The sequence below is a fragment of the Anabrus simplex genome, chromosome 3 (assembly GCF_040414725.1).
Source record: "Anabrus simplex isolate iqAnaSimp1 chromosome 3, ASM4041472v1, whole genome shotgun sequence".
NCBI classification, from domain to species: domain Eukaryota; kingdom Metazoa; phylum Arthropoda; class Insecta; order Orthoptera; family Tettigoniidae; genus Anabrus; species Anabrus simplex.
The window spans coordinates 334,437,724-334,460,726 of record NC_090267.1 but is presented as its reverse complement, the minus strand read 5'-3'; the positions used below and the strand labels follow the sequence as shown (position 1 = coordinate 334,460,726).

Sequence of the window (23,003 nt, the reverse complement as noted above, 5' to 3'; positions counted from 1 at the left end):
ATCTGTAAATTTCGCTGAATTGTAAATTACCTCAAGAGATACACATGCTAAAATAACCGATGACAACTTCTTTGCATTCCCTTCTTCCGAAAATATTGAATACATTTTCTCACTGTGAACTAGACACAAACGACAGACACTCGCACCTAAAACTGATGATTCCTTACAGGAAGACATTATTCTCTTAATGTTCACGAAACTGAAGTAGTTTGTGTAAATATACTATTTTGTACAGGTTAGGGCGACACTACAACTGAAGTTTGTTTGCAAACATTAGCAGCCATCTTTCATTACACGATTGGACAACATTACCAACCTTCAATGAGGAATAGCAGTTAAGAGGAGTTACGAAGTAGCTAAAATTCGATTTGTTAACGTTGGGTATTGGGAACAAGAATTATGAAGGGCTGTAGCCATTTTTTCGAAAAACAGTCGGGTTGTGTTGATGGTTTTCAATTCTCTTTCGGATATACCGGTATTTCAGCTTTGTAAATCATTTTCGCGTATTGCTAAATACGGGTTGAGGTTCGTCTTGAATAGTTTCTGATGGAACAATTCTTTTGAACGTCGGCATATCAATCATAATTAATCACAACACATAACAGTATTAAAAGTAAAGACTGCAAGAGTCACGCCGTTGAAAAAAAAAAGTAGAATAAGAAACACAAGAGTTAAATAATAAATTAACAAGAATTTGTAAGACCCCGATTTAGAGGGACATCGACAATATAAATAACTGAAAGGGGGGTAGCAGCCTTTCGGTAGTTGCAAGGGCGGCAGTCTAGATGATTGACTGATACGGCCTTGTAATAATACTCAACATAGCTTAGCTGTGTTGATACTGCTACACGGCTGAAAGCAACGGGAAACTACAGCCGTAACTACCTCCCGAGGACATGCAGCTCTCTCTGTATGAATGATGTACTGATGATGGCTTCCTCCCGGGTAAAATATTCCGGAGGTAAACTAGTCCCCCATTCGGATCTCCGGGTGGGGACTACACGAGAGGGGGCGATCATCAGGAAGATGGATACTGACATTCTGCGAGTCGACGTAGAAATGAAAAGATTAGCACAGGATAGGGTGGCGTGGAGAGCTGCATCAAACCAGTCTATGGACTGATGACTCAAACAAAAAAATAACTGACTTGTACAAAAAACAACAATTAAAAAGTTACAAAAAATAAAGCCCCTCTTCCGCTTATCGAAAAAAAAAAAAAAAAGTTGACCTATCGACTCATTCATATTTACAAAGGTTCCGAGACCTGCATACATCTTTGGCAGCCGGCTTTCTTAATGGAGGGGGAATCTCATCTAATGGTACTAGCGTTTCTGTTTTCATTTTCATGACTACCTAACTCGGTAGAATTCACTACCATTACGGAGAAACATAGTCATGATTACTGTATACACTTGTAGGCCTCAGAACTCGCTCATTCGCTTCGTACGAGAAAATGTTTTCGGTCGTTGGATAAAATTTTGCTGAAGCTCTGGTCATTTACACCAAAGACAGAAAAATATACATACCCCCAATCATAAGGTACGTTGTTTGAAGACTTAACATGGACAGTAAATTGATTTTGTGTTACTTAATCACAACCATCCTCTTTTATCACGCATTTATTTATTTACTTCTTTCTTTCTTTCTTTCTTTCTTTCTTTCTTTCTTTCTTTCTTTCTTTATTTATTTATTTATTTATTTATTTATTTATTTATTTATTTATTTATTTATTTATTTATTTATTTATTTATTTATTTATTTGTTCGTTTGTTATACAATGTCCCAGTGAGCTAGTGGCTCAAGGAGGGACTGCCCTTTACAATCACATCTTGGCAGCTTAACGTTTCAGTTAACAGATAAGACATATGCCTACATATATAACAAGGAATATTTTACAATTGTTGATTTACATCATAATGTCATTATTTTACATGGAAAAAGAAGATTTGGAGACATACATTGTATAGCAAGATTTAGATTCAGGCTTGCATTCCAATCAATCAATCAATCAATCAATCAATCAATCAATCAATCAATCAATCAATCAATCAATCAATCAATCAATCAATCAATCAATCAATCAATCAATCAATCAATCAATCAATCAATCAATCAATCAATCAATCAATCAATCAATCAATCAATGTCAAGGTGGTGATTATTGTTTTAAGAGGAAGCAAGTACAAATTAATAATCCAGTTTCTATGCCGTACCGGTGTCCCGATATTTGTATTTGAAGTCTCCGGAGTACTTTCAAAAGAAGCTATTGAGAAATTATTTTAGACATCCTCCTTTTATTTCATTATTTAAGAGCAGTTTTAATTTCCGTAACGCGGAATAATAATAATAATAATAATAATAATAATAATAATAATAATAATAATAATAATAATAATAATAATAATAATAATAATAATTGTTACCGTGTTTTGGTGGTAGGTAGAGGTGAAAGAAGGTGCGGGGTGGTGAACAGGTCTCAAGCTACGAAAGTAAAACTAATTTAAAATTTAACAAGGTTATATTTTCTTTTCAAAATTAAGAAATAACAATTACGGCAGGTACAGAGTAGCAAGGCAACAACAGTTCCAATTACCGGATTTACAGGATTTGGGCTTCGAGCCCCAAATTCACAATTCTTGAGCAATTGGCCCGACTTTACTCCAAAATAAATTTTACCAGAGGGGCCGAAAACCCCGTTCATGTTCCAGAGCACTTGCTCCAAATTACACAAAAAAAGCCTCCTCGAGGCATACAACACTTAATTTTCAAGAAAGAGTCACTCGCTCTCAACTTTAAGCCTCTCAAAGGCCACACCAAACTCCACCTTCAAGTTGTCCTCTCTGGACATAGACACAGGGGTAAAATACCCAACCTACTGAGGTCTATTAAGTGAGAAAAGATTAATTACTTGACCTCTAAAATAACAATTTGAGAGGAGGCGAACTTGCGCTCCTAATACGCTTTGTTTAAAACCTACTTGGCACTAGGCCGTTAATACAAGGGCTAATCCCATACTAAAAGGTGACTTAAGAAGGAAACAATTTACATTAAGTCGAAGAAGAATAGGTTGAGAAAAATATAAGTTCACCTCAAAACAATATGAGTGGGAGCTCGAGAGGGTTAAGCACTCTCTATCCCAATATGCAGTTTAAAAGATAGAATAGATACAAGATTCTTTACATTTTAAGGAAGGTTACATAATGGAAAAACTTCGGACCCGCCCCGAGAGTTAAACTGCTGAGCAAGCAAGAAAAGAAGTAATTAGTCGGCCATTACCTGGTTGTTGACTGTCGCCGAAGAAAGAGGCGCTTCCCCTGCTATGTACTTTACACACTGAAAGATGGAACAGAAGTGGCCCGGAGACCCTAAAATCAGCAGTTTATATCCTCTCGCGGAAAGTTCGAGGCGTTAGGGGAATGAGAACACCCTCCCACAAAAACTTTATTGGGTAGGATACAGCAACATATTCAAGTTGGGGGAAGATACATCCGATTGGTCAGAAATTAATAAAAGAAATTCGGGATTGGCTAAATACAAAACAAGGGGAAAGAGAGGGGTATACAGCCAACTTAAACAATAACAAAAATAAATTTAACAAGAAACAAACTTTTGAAATAAAAATTTCTCCAAAAAAAAAAACCCAGTTCTTTCACACCGCACTAGGGTGCACTATTGTTGATCTTCAGTAGTGTCCTCTGGAAGAGAAGTTCACACTTCTTTCTACAAGCAAAACAAAAATACGTCGAAAATGACACAGTTCAAAAACTCCAAATTTTCCACGTAGTGACATCTTCTGAGAAATTTGAAAATTAATACCGTCAATAAAGTTCAGACTTCCTCCAGCAGAGGAGTTTCAATTGGCGCACATTTTAAATTAGCGGCGTGGAGGTGTAACGCCCGGTACAATAATAATAATAATAATCTAAAAGTTGTAATGAAAAATCTACAGCCTGCTTCCAGTCATTCGACAGGGTCAGGAATGGAATGAATGAAGCCCCTATCTGCGGCGAGGATAGGAATTGCGCCGGCTGCCGAAGCCTGTCGCACTCCTCTCGGGCAATGATTAATGAATGGTAGATGAAATGAAATGATATCGGAGAGTGTTGCTGGAATGAAATATGCCAGGGAAAACCGGGGTACCTGGAGTAAAACCTGCCCCGCCTTGGCTTTGTCCAATACAAATCTCACATGGAGTGACCGGGATTTGAACCACGGAACCCGGCGATGAGAGGTCGGCGCGCTGCCACCTGGGCCACGGAGGCTACTAAAAGCGTTAATAAGCTGTCTAAATATTTCGTTTTAAATATACACTGGCGGAAAATTAAATGCCAACACGAAGAAGACATTAGGTTAAAGGAATGCAACTTAGACTTAGCAATTGTCTCGGTAACATACTTATTTGATTAACGTTTCCAGGTCACAGTTTCAAGTATGCGCGAGAAGACATGTGGCGTGGTGATGCATTCATAACCGCTGTAGTCGCCACGATTTTGAATACAGATATGCAAATGTGCATGTTGTGTTGTACACGTGCCGTATGTCATTTTGTGCGATGGAGTTCCACGCCTGTTGCACTTGCTCAGTCAAATCAGCAATTGTTAATACTGAATTTGTCGTCCTAAGTGCTCAGTGGAAAGGTCTGGTGATCTTCCAGGCCAAGGTAACTGGTCAATACTCTGTAGAGCACGTTGGGTGACAGCAGCAGTATGAGGATGAGCGTTATCCTGTTGGAAAAGAAACCCCTTGAATACTGAGAATTCAGTCACCAGGCTGACGTACGAATCTGCTGTCAAGGTTCTTAGGATAACGACGAGAGTGCTCCTGCTGTCAAAGGAAGTCGCTCCCCAGACCATAACTCCTGATGTACGTCCAGTGTGTCGATACCGCAGGTAGCTTGGTTCTAAGCGCTCTCCTAGCCTTCTCCTTACCAACCTACGACCATCACTGGGACCAAGACAGAAACGGCTCTCATCTGAGAATAATAATAATAATAATAATAATAATAATAATAATAATAATAATAATAATAATAATAATAATAATAATACACTGACTGACAGTGACAATGCAACACCAAGGAGGAGTGGTTCGAAAGGGATGAAAGTTGGGGAAAAAACAGAGACGGCACGGACGAATAATTGATGTTTATTTCAAACCGATGTGCAGGTTACACAATGCGCACGGCATCGACTCAGTAGGATGTAGGACCACCGCGAGCGGCGATGCACGCAGAAACACGTCGAGGTACAGAGTCAATAAGAGTGCGGATGGTGTCCTGAGGGATGGTTCTCCATTCTCCATTCTCTGTCAACCATTTGCCACAGTTGGTCGTCCGTACGAGGCTGGGGCAGAGTTTGCAAACGGCGTCCAATGAGATCCCACACGTGTTCGATTGGTGAGAGATCCGCAGAGTACGCTGGCCACGGAAGCATCTGTACACCTCGTAGAGCCTGTTGGGAGATGCGAGCAGTGTGTGGGCGGGCATTATCCTGCTGAAACAGAGCATTGGGCAGCCCCTGAAGGTACGGGAGTGCCACCGGCCGCAGCACATGCTGCACGTAGCGGTGGGCATTTAACGTGCCTTGAATACGCACTAGAGGTGACGTGGAATCATACGCAATAGCGCCCCAAACCATGATGCCGCGTTGTCTAGCGGTAGGGCGCTCCACAGTTACTGCCGGATTTGACCTTTCTCCACACCGACGCCACACTCGTCTGCGGTGACTATCACTGACAGAACAGAAGCGTGACTCATCGGAGAACACGACGTTCCGCCATTCCCTCATCCAAGTCGCTCTAGCCCGGCACCATGCCAGGCGTGCACGTCTATGCTGTGGAGTCAATGGTAGTCTTCTGAGCGGACGCCGGGAGTGCAGGCCTCCTTCAACCAATCGACGGGAAATTGTTCTGGTCGATATTGGAACAGCCAGGGTGTCTTGCACATGCTGAAGAATGGCGATTGACGTGGCGTGCGGGGCTGCCACCGCTTGGCGGCGGATGCGCCGATCCTCGCGTGCTGACGTCACTCGGGCTGCGCCTGGACCCCTCGCACGTGCCACATGTCCCTGCGCCAACCATCTTCGCCATAGGCGCTGCACCGTGGACACATCCCTATGGGTATCGGCTGCGATTTGACGAAGCGACCAACCTGCCCTTCTCAGCCCGATCACCATACCCCTCGTAAAGTCGTCTGTCTGCTGGAAATGCCTCCGTTGACGGCGGCCTGGCATTCTTAGTTATACACGTGTCCTGTGGCACACGACAACACGTTCTACAATGACTGTCGGCTGAGAAATCATGGTACGAAGTGGGCCATTCGCCAACGCCGTGTCCCATTTATCGTTCGCTACGTGCGCAGCACAGCGGCGCATTTCACATCATGAGCATACCTCAGTGACGTCAGTCTACCCTGCAATTGGCATAAAGTTCTGACCACTCCTTCTTGGTGTTGCATTTGCTCTGTCAGTCAGTGTAATAATAATAATAATAATAATACCGCCGGGCTGAGTGGCTCAGACGGTTAAGGCGCTGGCCTTCTGGCCCCAACTTGGCAGGTTCGATCCTGGCTCAGTCCGGTGGTATTTGAAGGTGCTCAAATACGTCAGCCTCGTGTCGGTAGATTTACTGGCACGTAAAAGAACTCCTGCGGGACTAAATTCCGGCACCTCGGCGTCTCCGAAAACCGTAAAAGAGTAGTTAGTGGGACGTAAAACAAATAAAATAATAATAATAATAATAATAATAATAATAATAATAATAATAATAACTTTACGTCCCACTAACTACTTTTGCGGTTTTCGGATACGCCGAGGTGCTGCAATTTAGTCCCGTGTGAGTTCTTTTATGTGCCAGTAAATCTACAGACACGAGGCTGACATACACTGACTGAGCAAATGTCATGGGATAGCGGAGCACTGATGCGCAGGTGTATTGTCTGCGCACCACACGCCTCCTGTGCTAGCGGCAGTTATATAGGAAACCTTGTGGGCAGTGGCTGTGCATGTGACAGGTGTTACACGGAACGCCGTCGTGAGGTGACACTGTTCGAATGGGGTATGGTGGTTGGTGCCCAACGGATGAGAAGTGCGATTTCGGAAGTGGTGCGGGAATTCGGCTACACACGATCAACCGTGTCCAGGGTGTATCGTGAATGGTGGAATGCGGGTGTCACCGTCCACAACAAACGAACGACCGGCCGTCCACCTACCCTTGATGACCGTGACCGGCGACATCTGAGACGGATTGTCAGTAGTGAGAGACGGGCAAACGTGCAACAAATCACGGCTCAATTCAACACAGGCCATGCTAGATACGTCTCCCAGTGGACAATCCGTAGGGACATGGGTTCTATGGGGTATGGGTGCCGGCGCCGCATACGGGTGCCACTGTCAACCCAACGTCATCGGACACAACGACGCGCATTTGTCGCCAGTCACCAGGGATGGACACTGGAACAATGGCGTAACGTAATATGGTCGGACGAATCACGATTTCAACTGCACCATGCCGATGGGAGGCACCGTGTATGGCGCAGACCGCATGAATCGATGGATCCCGCCTGCCTCGAAGGTGTGGTCCAGGGCGCTGGTGACTCTGTTATGGTTTCGGGTGCATTTTCCTGGTATGGAATGGGCCCCCTAGTTGTTCTGGATGAGACTTTGAATTGTACGCGGTATGTTCAGCTGCTCGGAGACCGTCTCCACCCATTTTTGGCCTTCCAGCGCCCAGACGGTTCTGCGGTATTTCAAGATCATAACGCGCCGCCACATTGCTCCCACGTCGCCCGGGAATGGTTCCAGGAACATGTAGCGGAGGTCCAACGACTGCCATGGCCACCCAGGAGCCCCGATATGAACCCTATCGAGCATATCTGGGATGTCCTGGAACGCAGGCTCCGTGCCATGGATCCTGCACCCACGAACAGACCAGCATTGGCGGCCGCTCTGCAAACGATTTGGTGTCAGCTGCGTCCAGAGGACTACCAGGGACTTGTCGACTCACTTCCACGGCGTCTAACTGCAGTTCGCAGGGCCAGAGGAGGCCCCACACGCTATTAGGCGACTATCCCATGACATTTGCTAAGTCAGTGTATTTGAGCACCTTCAAACACCACCGGACTGAGCCAGGATTGAACCTGACAAGTTGGGATCAGAAGTCTAGCGCCTCAACCGTCGGAGCTACTCAGCCCTCCGAGAGAGAGAAAGAGAACACAACAAATCTCCAATCCGTCCTCCAGTAAGCTTTAGTTTGACACCACTGCAGGCGCAGATGGCAGTGATTCGGAAAGTGGCATGAACGCAGCAGGACGTCTGGCTCGGAGCCGTTCCTCAAATAATCGATTTGTTACAGTTAGCCGTGTCGCTCTGGTGCCAACTGAAACTTTAATGTCCGCTACATGCAGTACGATCCACCACAGCCAAGCGGTGAATACGGCTGTCTTCGCTTTCCGTAGTGGCCCGTGTGCAGCCGGACCCCAGTTGTCTTGATACAGTATCTTTCTGTGACCATTGTTGCCGCACCGATGCACTGTGGACACATCTCTGCCAAGTCACATCCACCTTATCGTAGCTTTATAACACGGCCTCGTTCAAACTCACTAAGCTGCTGATACTGTCTTCTTCGTCTGCTTAAAGGCATGTTTGACTCTCACCTACCTCACAACGTCAACATCGAACGCTCACGAAGTCTACAACGCGCATTTGAAGCAAACATCCTTTGCAAGGCCACAATGGCGCTACTAGCACCGCTCTTCGTAGACTAGCGTGTACATTTGAATAGACGTCATCTTTCAGATGTGCAAATATGGCTCCCGAATTTCGTGTATTTAGCAAAGCTTCTTCTTGGTGCTGGGACTTACCTTTCCGATAATATATTTCTATTATTTCCGTTAACTTTTTGAAATTAAGATACTATTAAGTGCAGTTTAGTGTAAGTAGTTATTTTATTAGATAGTACTTGGTTGCTTTACTATTGTGTAATTCTTGTCAAATTCGATCGATATTCAGTATTAATGGCAGTTTTAATTTCCTTAACGCGTTGCGCCTAAGTAATATAATGTCGTGTAGTTATTTTATTAAATAGTATATTGCTTACCTTCTTGTCGTATGATCCTTGTGTATTAACGTAGATAGTAGTTAGCATTTATTTCCTTTGATTTTTTAGTCACAGAATATATTATTTTTCTGTATTTCAGTTAATTTTTCATCTTTTACGTAAAGAAGAGTAAAGAATGGCTAGGTAATGCAGGTATAGGGACTATGAATGTGAGTGGGCATTAAGGAGTGTGAGTGAAAAGTTGTAGAATTTGAGGGAGATGATTAGGATTCTCACGGAGGACAGGAATAAAGGTAGGTCTCCTTCAAACAACGTACTGGTCACGGTAGCTGTACAAGAGGAATGGGAAGGAAAGGGCGAAGTTGTAGACGACGGTGGGCTAATGTTTTAAGGGGAAGGAAATTGAGTGCAAAGGACCCTATTCAGACGCAGAATTCAGGAGAGGTATCGCTGAGAAAACAGTTTGAGTCACTGTAGGAAAACAGCAGCAGGAAGATGAGGAACAGGAAACTCTTGCAGAGGAAAGGAAAAGATAGGAAAGGGAAATGCAGAGGTAGAGGATAGGAAAAGGTAGGTGCAACAGGGTCGTGGGAGTTAGAAAATGGAGGAGGAAGTAGGTTCTGCAGCTGTTAGGAAAGATAGGGCAGACTCGGAGGGCTGGGGATCAAATGAGGTGGGTGGGGTTGAGGCTCTGGTCATGGGGATTCCATTGTTAGGCATGTGGGGAGTGTATGTGTGGCGTATGTGTGGTATATGGGTGGCGTGTCTGCCTCTTACCCGGAGGGCCTGGGCTCGATACCCAGTCAGGTCAAGGATTTTAATTATGTTTTAAATTTTACGTCTCATTAACTACTTTTACGGTTTTCGGAGACGATGAAATGCCAAACATTTGTCCCGCAGGAGTTCTTTAAGGTGCCAGTAAATATACAGACAAGCGGTTGACGTATTTGAGCACCTTCAAATACCACCGGACTGAGCCAGGATCGATCCTGCGAAGTTGGGGTCAGAAGGCCAGCGCTCTACCGCCTGAGCTACTCAGCCAGGGCCATGTGGTTTTACCTGGATCTGGGGGCTCGTTCGAGGTCAACTCAGCCTTCGTGATTACAATTGAGGAGTTAACTGAGGGTGAAATAGCGGCCCGGTTTAGAAATCCAACGCCAATGTCCACTGTTCCGAGAATGAACCGTGTGTGTGTGTTGTGTCTCACTGATCCCTGAGTTGCGCCACTCAACACTGTCTGCTGCGAATCAGCTGAATCGTGTGCCGTGAGCTCACCGTTGCTGCAATTCGATTCACTCTGACACTTGAATGAATCAATATACTGCTTCGAATCATACACTCAATAGTAAACCCAATGTAACTAGAATACTAACAGGTAGGCCATTCCGGGAAGCTGCGTTGCCATTGGCTGGTGCGCGTGACGCTACCCTGAGGATAGTGCTACCGCCAGATTCAATTATGCACAGTTAGCTTAATTTTTTTGAGTTAATCTTGTTAGATATTTTAATTACACTCTACTTAGTCATGTATCTTTAGAGGATATAACATTTATCATTTAAATCTAATACGAAAACATAGCGCTTCAAATATGTAGCTGTAATGATACACATACACTGTCCGACTCGTTGGCTGAATGGTCAGCGTACTGGCCTTCGGTTCAGAGGGTCCCGGGTTCGATTCCCGGCCGGGTCGGGGATTTTAATCGCTTCTGATTAATTCTTCTGGCTCGGGGACTGGGTGTATATGTCCGTCCCAACACTCTCCTCATCATATTCAGACAACACACTACACTACCAACCACCACAGAAACACGCAATAGTGCTTACATCCCTCCATAGAGGGTTGGCGCCAGGAAGGGCATCCGGCCGTAAAAACAGGACCAAATCCACATGTGCGACGCAGTTCGCACCCGCGACCCCACAGGTGTGGGAAAAAGCGGCAGGAAAAGAAGAAAAGAAGAAGAATGATACACATACACTCACAGCCGCGATTGCGAAATTAAAAAATAACATTTTATGAATGAAGTACTCGAACTACTAAGTACACTGACTGACAGAGCAAATGCAACACCAAGGAGGAGTGGTTCGAAAGGGATGAAAGTTGGGAAAAAAACAGAGTCGGCACGGAAGAATAATTGATGTTTATTTCAAACCGATATGCAGGTTACACAATGCGCACGGCATCGACTCAGTAGGATGTAGGACCACCGCGAGCGGCGATGCACGCAGAAACCCGTCGAGGTACAGAGTCAATAAGAGTGCGGACGGTGTCCTGAGGGATGGTTCTCCATTCTCCATTCTCTGTCAACCATTTGCCACAGTTGGTCGTCCGTACGAGGCTGGGGCAGAGTTTGCAAACGGCGTCCAATGAGATCCCACACGTGTTCGATTGGTGAGAGATCCGCAGAGTACGCTGGCCACGGAAGCATCTGTACACCTCGTAGAGCCTGTTGGGAGATGCGAGCAGTGTGTGGGTGGGCATTATCCTGCTGAAACAGAGCATTGGGCAGCCCCTGAAGGTACGGGAGTGCCACCGGCCGCAGCACATGCTGCACGTAGCGGTGGGCATTTAACGTGCCTTGAATACGCACTAGAGGTGACGTGGAATCATACGCAATAGCGCCCCAAACCATCCAAACCATGATGCCGCGTTGTCTAGCGGTAGGGCGCTCCACAGTTACTGCCGGATTTGACCTTTCTCCACGCCGACGCCACACTCGTCTGCGGTGACTATCACTGACAGAACAGAAGCGTGACTCATCGGAGAACACGACGTTCCGCCATTCCCTCATCCAAGTCGCTCTAGCCCGGCACCATGCCAGGCGTGCACGTCTATGCTGTGGAGTCAATGGTAGTCTTCTGAGCGGACGCCGGGAGTCCAGGCCTCCTTCAACCTATCGACGGGAAATTGTTCTGGTCGATATTGGAACAGCCAGGGTGTCTTGCACATGCTGAAGAATGGCGGTTGACGTGGCGTGCGGGGCTGCCACCGCTTGGCGGCGGATGCGCCGATCCTCGCGTGCTGACGTCACTCGGGCTGCGCCTGGACCCCTCGCACGTGCCACATGTCCCTGCGCCAACCATCTTCGCCACAGGCGCTGCACCGTGGACACATCCCTATGGGTATCGGCTGCGATTTGACGAAGCGACCAACCTGCCCTTCTCAGCCCGATCACCATACCCCTCGTAAAGTCGTCTGTCTGCTGGAAATGCCTCCGTTGACGGCGGCCTGGCATTCTTAGCTATACACGTGTCCTGTGGCACACGACAACACGTTCTACAATGACTGTCGGCTGAGAAATGACGGTACGAAGTGGGCCATTCGCCAACGCCGTGTCCCATTTATCGTTCGCTACGTGCGCAGCACAGCGGCGCATTTCACATCATGAGCATACCTCAGTGACGTCAGTCTACCCTGCAATTGGCATAAAGTTCTGACCACTCCTTCTTGGTGTTGCATTTGCTCTGTCAATCAGTGTATATAAATGGGTTAAACACTGAATTTAACACTTTTTTACTTAACACGAAGGACAATTAGTATCCAACTCATTATAGTTAATTATCGCAGCTTCAAAAGATAGAAACATACGAGTAAGGTTGTAACTTGTTAATGGCTACTCATAAATAAAATCATGAATAAAATATGTAAATAAAAAATATTACTCAAAACTTCATAAAATACTTGAAATAAATTAATAAAAATATTTAATCGAAATGTCCGTAGTATGGGCGCCAGATTTCACCAGAATGGATCCCTCGAATTTTGATAGAGCATGAAAAACTTTATATCCCAGGGCGTGTACATAATGCTGCGTACTGGTACATCTGCTGCAGGCCTTACCTAACCTCCTGAAAACGACTAAATAGGTAGGAACTGCACCTAGGTTCATCAATAACACTGATTCTAAAATAGCTAACTATATTCTTAACAAAATCCGTGCCTGAGCACCTAATCAACATACAACATTATACATATAATACACACATAAAATATTGCTGGAAGACTCCATATTTACAACAACAACAATAATGAAAACCGTGGGAAAACGAAAGCGAGAACTAAGCTACCATTTGTAGATAGTCCGATGAACAATGTACATGTATGAAGATAAATACCCTTCACTGTCTCTATCAATACTGCTTGCCAATTCTCATAATCAGCACTTCTAACATCACACAGATACTGTACCTCGTAGTACTGTGTTCACAGACTTTAACACTTGTTGTAAAGATATATACACACGTCTGTCGATCCTCAACATAAATTATGGAAAGTCTGAGATAGCTTTCACCAACATATAATGCCAGACCTCCACAAGTACTACGACACTTAATGCATACGCCCTCCACAATTGGTTGATCATCCACTTTCCACGAACATAACAAGACTACGCTCCACGAACGTTTAAAGTCCAGTCCATTGCAGCCGTGTCACTCCAGTACCGTGTATCAGCACCACTTCCTTCCCGTACAGTGTCAGATGTCGTTCCTTCTTGCAGTGTTACTACTTGTAGTTGTAGTAGTCTTCCTTCTCGTTCCTTTAAATATCCTTTGGTTGCCGCCGTATGATCAACCTTTATAGACATCAACATCCCCCTTCTCTCAGATGATACGTCTGGATTGGTGCTTGCCAGCCAATCATGAGTGAACCTCTTGTCAAGACATGCCCTAAACTTATCCTTGCTCCCAAGAGATAAACAAACTCTGGGGTTTATTACATGAGTCAACGAACTTCCCTAATAATACAACAAGCTCATCTCATCAGGCTGGAATATATACCTGACTCACTTAATTTCCCGATACAAGTACATCACAACAAACACTGGGGTAGCCACATGACTCATCCAAATTACCAGAGTTATTAAAGCAATGTTTTCCCACTCGTGCAAAACAAATTACTCATACCTACATATGTGGATATCTTCCAGCTTACAAATATAAATGGCAAAATATACAAATATACAAAATATACAAATGAAATACTGATAATAATAATAATAATAAAAATCGAATACTGACAGTAATATCTCTAACTTCTACATATAATTCGGGGGTGTGATATATGTATTATCACAAGGTTACAGGAAATACAATCATTTCAGAATATTTTGTTATACGTTTAGACTTATGTTCTACTGGAGATTAGATATTAAGGATGATAATGCTACCCAGAGAAGATTCTTCTTCACAGCACTGTTCCGTTAAATGTCCGTACTGTATATCTTTTCTGGTTCGTCTAATCCTCATGAATGTTTTTGTTCTCACATACAACGATATTATTCTGTTGTGAATTTCAGGAAATTATGTGAACCTAAAATCACGCATTCAGATGAATCATAACACACGACCATGTATATTCATTTTGTTTCGTCGAAGTTGGTAACTGCTACCTTCTGTAAGTGCTTAAATGTTTCTGCGTTTATCCATAATGAGATCGAGAACCCCTGTCAGAACTCCAGGTTTACACTTAAAAATGCTTGGCCCAATTCTGAATGGTTGAGCGACAAAATAGAAGACATCTCTGTTTTCGCAAATAAAGATATGACTAAGGAGAGAGAGCTACCGGGTGAGTTGGCCGTGCGGTTAGGGCCGCGCAGCTGTGAGCTTACATCCGGGAGAGAGTGGGTTCAAACCGCACTGTCGGCAACCCTGAAGATGGTTTTCCGTGGTTTCTCATTTTCACACCAGGAAATGCTGGGGCTGTACTTTAATTATGGCCACGGCCACTTCCTTCCCACTCCTAGGCCTTTCCTATCCCATCGTCGCCGTAAGACCTATCTGTGCCGGTGCGCCGTAAAGGAAATTGTAAGAAAGAAAAAAAAAAGAAAAAAGGAGGAGTTCTTAAGGGCAATGTTCTGCAGGCCCCACTTCACTCTCTCGCTTTTGCTCAGAAGGGATCGAAATTTGGCCCAGAGAGAAACATTGAGACCAGACACGCTTCAGTTCACTGCGAGCTTCTTGTTCTGAATTGTGCGGAGATCGTTTCGTAAAAGGTACAGCATAATTTGTAACTTGGGCCATAACTTATTTCCTGATGACAAATTTTCCATCTTCAGTCTCTGTATTTCTGTTTTCACCCAATTGATTTCTTCTTTGGTATTGTCAGCTACCTCGAGAATCGTGTCAGAACTCGTTGATTGGCGAAGTTCTGTAGAACCTAATATAATAATTTCTCTGTACAAGTAGAAAATCATAGAGAGCAGGAAATATAGGAAATTCAGAATATCAGCATAGTAATCATTTTAATACCACTAATGGCGCAAATGTTGTCAGCTGATCTTTTTAAAAAAAGTCCCGTTGATGGTTATGAGGAAGGAAATGTGCGGAACAAATTCTAGCAGCGTTAGGGTTGATTTTATTATCTCTTTGGCACAATAACATACATTTAGCCCGTAAATAATTATTTTTTGGAAAGCCGCGACAAATTAAATTATCGGTTTTATAGGCCATACTTTCACACTCTGCAACAGCGCAGTTATTCCTGCTTTTACTCATTTTACTACCTCCCTGCACTAAATAACAGCACGTATTCTAAACTTCACTCGCTCATTGTACTGATTCACGCAATAAAGAATTAAACAGCTGACCGGAGAGTGCTTTCTTATGTTACCGCTTGGAATACGCTGTAGAAGTGTCCTCACAGTGACGTCACAAGCTACGAGAGCAGTTAATGCGGGGAAGTGATTCTGGCACCCCCTGAGTTAACCCTATCGCAGTGGGAGCTAACGTTCTATTGAAAGGGATATGTTTGAGAGTATAAGAATGATATATCCTTCTGTTAGGAAAATAAACGTGTAAGGATGTAGGGTAAACACTAAACAGTAGTACGTAAATGTAAAACAGCACGTTGGCATACCACGGTGGGGGGGAGTGATACATCAACTATAAATTAAAATTGGACATCCAACTACAAAGTTTTGGTATGCAAGAAGAAACTGCAGGCCAAAATCTACAATTTTGTTGCATGAGCTACTTAAAAACATATACTTTTCCCAGGAATGCAAGTAACTTATGTTTGAAACCATATCATTTCCACCATTTTTCCGCTATAAATTTAAATGTGACGTCATAATTAATAATAATCATAATAAATCACTGAATTCGGAAAAATCTTAGAAGTAGATTAATTCAAGCATATGGGTGTAATTATTCAACCGCAAAACCCAAACTCCATGGCACTACAGCCCTTGAAAGGCCTTGACCTACCAAGCGACCGCTGCTCAGCCCGAAGGCCTGCAGATTACGAGGTGTCGTATGATCAGCACGACGAATCGTCTCGGCCGTTATTCTTGGCTTTCTAGACCGGGGCCGCTATCTCACCGTCAGATAGCACCTCAATTCTAATCACGTAGGCTGAGTGGACCTCTAACCAGCCCTCAGGTCCAGGTAAAAATCCCTGACCTAGCCGGGAATCGAACCCGGGGCTACCCCTACACTACGGGATTGGCTAATTATTCAATTAGCTGGGATAAATCAGTAAACAAACAAAGAAAGAACTACTAAACTGTAAAGGAACTTACAAAATCACTTGAAACAGGTACACAAGATATCTGTTTATTAAAAAATAAATATTTCGATACTACAACACAGTAATTAAACCAAGGGCATTTTATGCATCCGAAATCCTGATAACTGGCGTCAGTTCACAAATAAAAACCTTGAAAAACAAGAGAGAAACATTATAAGAAAAACGTTAGGACCCAGGAAAATTATTAAGCCACAGAAAAAATGGCAGATACAATTAGAAAAAGGCGATTCAAATACTATAGGCACTTGCATACAGTGGTTAACAAGACATTGACAAAAAAACTTCTAAACTTAGTAGTATCCCTGAAAAACCACAATTGTTTAGTAGAAATAAACGAAGATCTACAAAAAATTGCATTATCGAAGAACCCATTCGTGATAGAACAAAATTTAGAAGCTTAGTTAGCAAACATACATCAGCAGGAAAAAATCGCAGAGTGGACAGAAAAATACAGAAAAGAACTCAGTGAACGAATAAAGTGATATTGGAAGAAAAAAAAGAAACATTGCACCAAATACTGTACGTTCACAGGCACTCTTTAGTTGGGCAGAACGAATCAATAATAATAATTTCTATGGAACCGCACTTGCCAAACATGTTTGGCTCTGTAATCAAATATTCAGTTAACTTATCAAACGAAGCTGCAGAAATATCAAGTCAATTAAAGATCAGTGGGGAGAGGATCAAGAAACGATAGCGCCAGTTGCGATTGGAGAAACTATACTGGCACATAACATCCTCAAACAGTTCGTGAAGAAGCTTTTGCTGTCCGTCTGTACGATCGCAGACATCCAAAAATCTGTAGTTCTCAGCACTTGTAGAATTATGCTCATCAATGAACGTTTAGTGAAAATATAGAATGTAATCTAATATATTTGTGTTTGATAACAATTTATCCGTGCAATTATACTGAAGTGCCAAGTGAGACATCTATGGAAAAACGAAAATAATAATAATAATAATAATAATAATAATAATAATAATAATAATAATAATAATAATAATAATAATAATAATAATAATAATAATAGCCGGGTTGAGTGGCTCAGATGGTTGAGGCGCTGGCCTTCTGACCCCAACTTGGCAGGTTCGACCCTGGCTCAGTCCGGTGGTAATTGAAAGTGCTTAAATGCGTCAGCCTCGTGTCGGTAGACTTACTGGCACGCAAAAGAAGTCCTGCGGGGCTAAATTATGGTACCTCGGCTTCTCCAAAAACCATAAAAGTAGTTAATGGGACGGAAAACCAATAACACTATTATTTTACTTTAATAATAATAATAATAATAATAATAATAATAATAATAATAATAATAATAATAATAATAATAATAATAATAATTGTACCGCCTGGTACACCTCTACGCCGCACATTTGAATTTTCCGCCTTAAAATACTCCTCTACAGGAGAAACTCTGAACTTTAACAACTGTATCAACTCATAAGTTTTCTCAGAACATGTCACTACCGTAAATTTTGTGATTACGGAGTTGTCAGTACTGTGTGGAGTTCAACTTGTTTTGTCTTCTATTGATCAAGAAGTGTGGACATTCTCTGATAGATGTCTCTACAAAAAACTATGACCATGCACCCTGGTGCGAAGTGAAAGAACTTTATTTGAAGAAGTTTTGTATTCATAAGTTTGTTCTTTACTAAATTTCTTTCTTTCATTTGTGGGTTGGCAATATAAATCTTTTCTTTCCGCCAGTTTTGAAGTTAGCCAATCAATTATTTCTGTAATTAATTTTTGACCAATCGTGTTTTCTTCAATTTTGATGTGTAACTTTTAGCCAGCCAATAAACGCCTCTGGGTGTGTCTTAATTATTCATGAAAGGTCTCGAATCTTCCCCGAGAGTATAAAAGCTGCTGATTTTCCTGTCTCTCGGCCACTCTCGAACAACATCTAGCCTAGTGTATGGAAGTGTAGCAGGAGGCGGGAAGCGCCTTTTTCATCCGGCCGCAGCTCTTCAACAAGAGCTTTTCTTCCTTAATGTATTAAATTTTCTTATACGAGTCACCTCCATAGTTTGGGAATAGCCCCTGGTTCAACGGCCTAGTGCCTCGTAGGTTTTAAAAGATTTCATGTAGGAGTGCAAGTACTCGCCTCCATTCTACTTGGTGTTGCGGGCCATTAATGTTAATGGCCACTTAACCATCTTTATTTCTTGCTAGCTCAGCAGTTTAACCCGCGGGGAAGGTCCGAAACCTGTATTTTGTAACCTATCTTCAAACATGTAAATTGCCGTCACTTTTGTAAGACTTCATATATCTTGAACTGTAAATCGGGGATAGAGAGTGCTTTACCCTCTCGAGCTCCCCTTCATTTTGCCTTGAGGTGACTACGTTTTCGTAACCTTTTCTTCCTTAATGTATTAAATTTTCTTATACGAGTCACCTCCATAGTTTGGGAATAGCCCCTGGTTCATCGGCCTAGTGCCTCTGTAGGAGTGCAAGTACTCGCCTCCATTCTACTTGGTGTTGCGGGCCATTAACTTAACCTATTATATTTCTACTAAGGCCCATTAGGTTGGGTGCAAGATACCCCTGTTTCTTTGTAAGTGTATCTTGAGGGCAGTTAATAGTAAAGTCCGTTGTGGCCTTTGATAGGCTTGAAAAATTGAGAGCGCGTCAGCTCTTTCTTGTATTTGGATATGTGCCTCTAGGACGCCTGACAGTGCTAGGTGGGAACTAGTACTCCAGGTTATTAGGGGGTTTCTGCTCTTTGATAAATATGTGATTGTGAGCTGAGAGCTCAGGAATTGTAAAAAGTGGGGCTTGAAGCCCAGATCGTTAAAGTGTCTCTAAATCTTGGCTTTCCTGGTCTTGTACCTGATTTGTTAACTTCTTGTTATTTGTTGAATGTTCAAATTCTATGTCAAAATTGTTATGTTTTGCTAATTTCGAAAATATAACCTTTAATGCAATTTTAATCAATATCTCAGCTTTGTAGTTAGACCCATTCCAGCCCGCACCTTCTTTCACCTCTGCATTCCACGGGTAACCCCGGAACAATAATAATAATAATAATAATAATAATAATAATAATAATAATAATAATAATAATAATAATAATAATAATAATAATAATAATAATAATAATAATAATAATAATAATAATAATAATAATAATAATAATCTTACCAGCCCGTTTTCCCGAGTGTTGTTTAGGAACACTATACTTTGTTGGGACTCTCTCAGCAGATACTTCCAGATCAGTGTTTCCCAATCTTTCACGAGGGTGGGCGACATCTGCTGTGTATGGGAAATGCGTGTTTTTTGTAGTGCAGGATAATATTGTAAATTTCAATGACCTGGCGAGTAATCAAACCCGGGGCCCTTGTATCCGAAAACCGACACGCTCACCGTTCAACTACAGAGTCTGACAAAGGGTAAAGGATTTTTTGGCATCGTATTGAATTATGCGCGCGCCACGATAGTTCACTCTGGAGGGAATGCTACTGTATTCCGCGCGCTCAGCTGACCGGACTTGTTAGCAACAGCGTAATCTGAACCCTCTTATTAAAGTTTACGTAGAAATTAGACATTTTGAAGAAACAATGACAAGAATAGTAAGTTTCCAAATAATTCTGTGAAGTTCACTGATGCAGTAATCACTAACAAAACGAAGAGATCCTTCTCATAAACCGGAACTTACGGTGAAATACGAGAGATACTACGTAATTCTATCGTTGATATATCGAGCCCTAGACCATTAAAGGTTTTAAACAACTGACGAAACAACAAACATTCACTTATTGTACAGCAGGGAACGCCCAATTGCTGTTCAACCCGGCAACGTCGCCAGGGTTTTCACGGCCAAGTGTATTATTCTCGGCGGCCGGTACGCTGCTCTCTTCTCACATAACCACCCAGTCAAATATAATATAAAATCAACAATTGCATTCAGGCACAAAGCAGTTTTAATTTTGGCCTGACATTCTCATACGCACCATAACAAGCTGATTTTTTTTATGGTTATGATCACCTAGTAGTGAGAAAAAGTAGTTTCACCAAATTTACCAGTAACCTTTTTCACTAATATCAGATGAAATTAAAACTTGATATACAGATCAACAATAAGTTTCTTTAAGTCGTATTAAAGTTTGTTAACGATCAGATTTTTTTTTTTTTTTTGCTAGTTGGTTTACGTCGCACCGACACAGATAGGTCTTATGGCGACGATGGGACAGGAGAGGGCTAGGAGTGGAAAGGAAGCGCCCATGGCCTTAATTAAGGTACAACCCCAACATTTGTCTGGAGTGAAAATGGAAAACCACGGAAAACCATTTTCAGGGCTGCCGACAGTGGGGTTCGAACCTACTATCTCCCGAATACTGGATACTGGCCGCACTTAAGCGACTGCAGCTATCGAGCTCGGTTGTTAACGATCAGATCAATACTTTAAGTTATGAATTTTCTAAGCGAGCGCTCCGTTAGAAATGGAAAAAATACCGGCACTTTTTTTAGTATTCAACCTACGTTAAATTTTTAACTGGGTACGATAAAAATCTGTACTCCAAATAATTAAACGTAGAATAAAATAAGCAAATGCTGGAACAGCTTGTTTCTATGCCGGACAAAGGATAAAACTGTTATTAATGTATTAATTCAGGTGCCTGTACTTGTTTTTTCCACGATGCTAGTGCCATCGTGTAAACTAGCTTTTAGTGATGCTTTCACCGTTGATAAAATAAACTATAAACTATAAAAGTATAAGTTGGTGAATATCCCCTTATCACAGCTAGTAAGGTAAGAATGTATATGAGTTCTCTGTAACTTTTGTTATGTAACGTTTTATGATAGAACTACTATGAGTGGAGGTAGCGAAACATGCAATGATCGCGAATATCTCTTGTTATCATTCCTCACATGGTTAAAATTAATGAAATATAAAATACCTCAAATTATATATACTCTGTACAACTTTAATTATTTATAGTTTCCCTATGTCCGCCTCTGTGGTGTAGTGGTTAGCGTGATTAGCTGCCACCCCCGGAGGCCCGCGTTCGATTCCCGGCTCTGCCACGAAATTTGAAAAGTGGTACGAGGGCTGGAACGGGGTCCACTCAGCCTCGGGAGGTCAACTGAGTAGAGGTGGGTTCGATTCCCACCTCAGCCATCCTGGAAGGGGTTTTCCGTGGTTTCCCACTTCTCCTCCAGGCGAATGCCGGGATGGTACCTAACTTAAGGCCACGGCCGCTTCCTTCCCTCTTCCTTGCCTATCCCTTCCAATCTTCCCATCCCTCCACAAGGCCCCTGTTCAGCATAGCAGGTGAGGCCGCCTGGGCGAGGTACTGGTCATACTCCCCAGTTGTATCCCCCGACCAAGAGTCTGAAACTCCAGAACACTGCCCTTGAGGCGGTAGAGGTGGGATCCCTCGCTAAGTCCGAGGGAAAACCCGAACCTGGAGGGTAAACAGATGATGATGATGATTATGATAGTTTCCCTATACGGCTAATATTAATGGAGAAATTCGATATTACACATTCTGGACCCTTAATATTGATAGTTACAATAAGCTGATAAAATAATATGTAGCCTAGTGCACAATCCGGCTATTTCTGAACTGAAATACCAAGTTTCGAGAAAATCTGTTGAGTCTTTTCATTTATGCAGATCGTGATCGATCGCCTGGAAAGTACTTTCACTTTATTAACAATTCCAGTAGCGCCGATTAGGGAGGGGGCGAGGGGGGAGCGTGTTGGGGATATCACTAATAAATAAAACACTGAATCACTTTACTTCGTCGTGGCTGCCATCTTTATTCTTACTTACTACAAACCAGTACAAAACAAAAGCATAAATACAAGCGATATGGCAGTTCCCAGTAGCTCCGCTAGATAGCAGGAGCTCATACTTGAAATACTAAACTATGTACAGGGAGATTGCATATCCAAATCACATAACGCCGTTAGAGTGTGTACGAGTCCTTTTCTATGAATCTCCAACATCCTCCCCACCCTGGTCTATCTCGAGTGGGATGACCAGCTGAACAGGTCGTGTCACATTGTTTCCGTCCGAGGTGCGAAGAATAACCGTTCTAGTTCTCCCGTCACGTCCTTCGCGTAATTCTTCGACCCGTGCTTTATTCCACATGTGTCTTGGGCGTGTATCCTCTTGTAGTAAAACTACGTCACCGACTCTGATTCTTGACCCGTGGTCTCTGAGCTGGCGATCTTCGTGAAAATTCCGTAATAGTAGCAAATACTCTTTACTCCAACGCTTCCAGAAGTCGTCAGTCATTCGCTGGAGTAGTTTGAAGGTTCTAACAAGGTCTCGCCTGGGTGGTTCTGGTCCAGTAGGTATCGTGGTGAGTCGATCGCCAACGAGGAAGTGGGCTGGAGTCAATACACCACCATTGTCATCATGTTGCGTCAAGGGTCTTGTGTTTAATACGGCTTCTATGCTGGTCAAAACAGTCCG

At 42.8% G+C, this 23,003-nt stretch overlaps 1 protein-coding gene across 1 annotated transcript in view; it reads right to left on the bottom strand.

Moving 5' to 3' along the window:
• LOC136867303 (putative zinc finger protein 66) overlaps nt 1-271 on the bottom strand; it is a 32,582-nt gene extending 32,311 nt beyond the window's left edge. Inside the window, exon 1 of the mRNA XM_067144453.2 lies at nt 31-271. Coding sequence (XP_067000554.2) covers nt 31-177 — 147 coding nt within the window. The 5' untranslated portion in view covers nt 178-271. The remainder of the gene's footprint in view (nt 1-30) is intronic.
• Nucleotides 272-23,003: the final 22,732 nt, after the last annotated feature.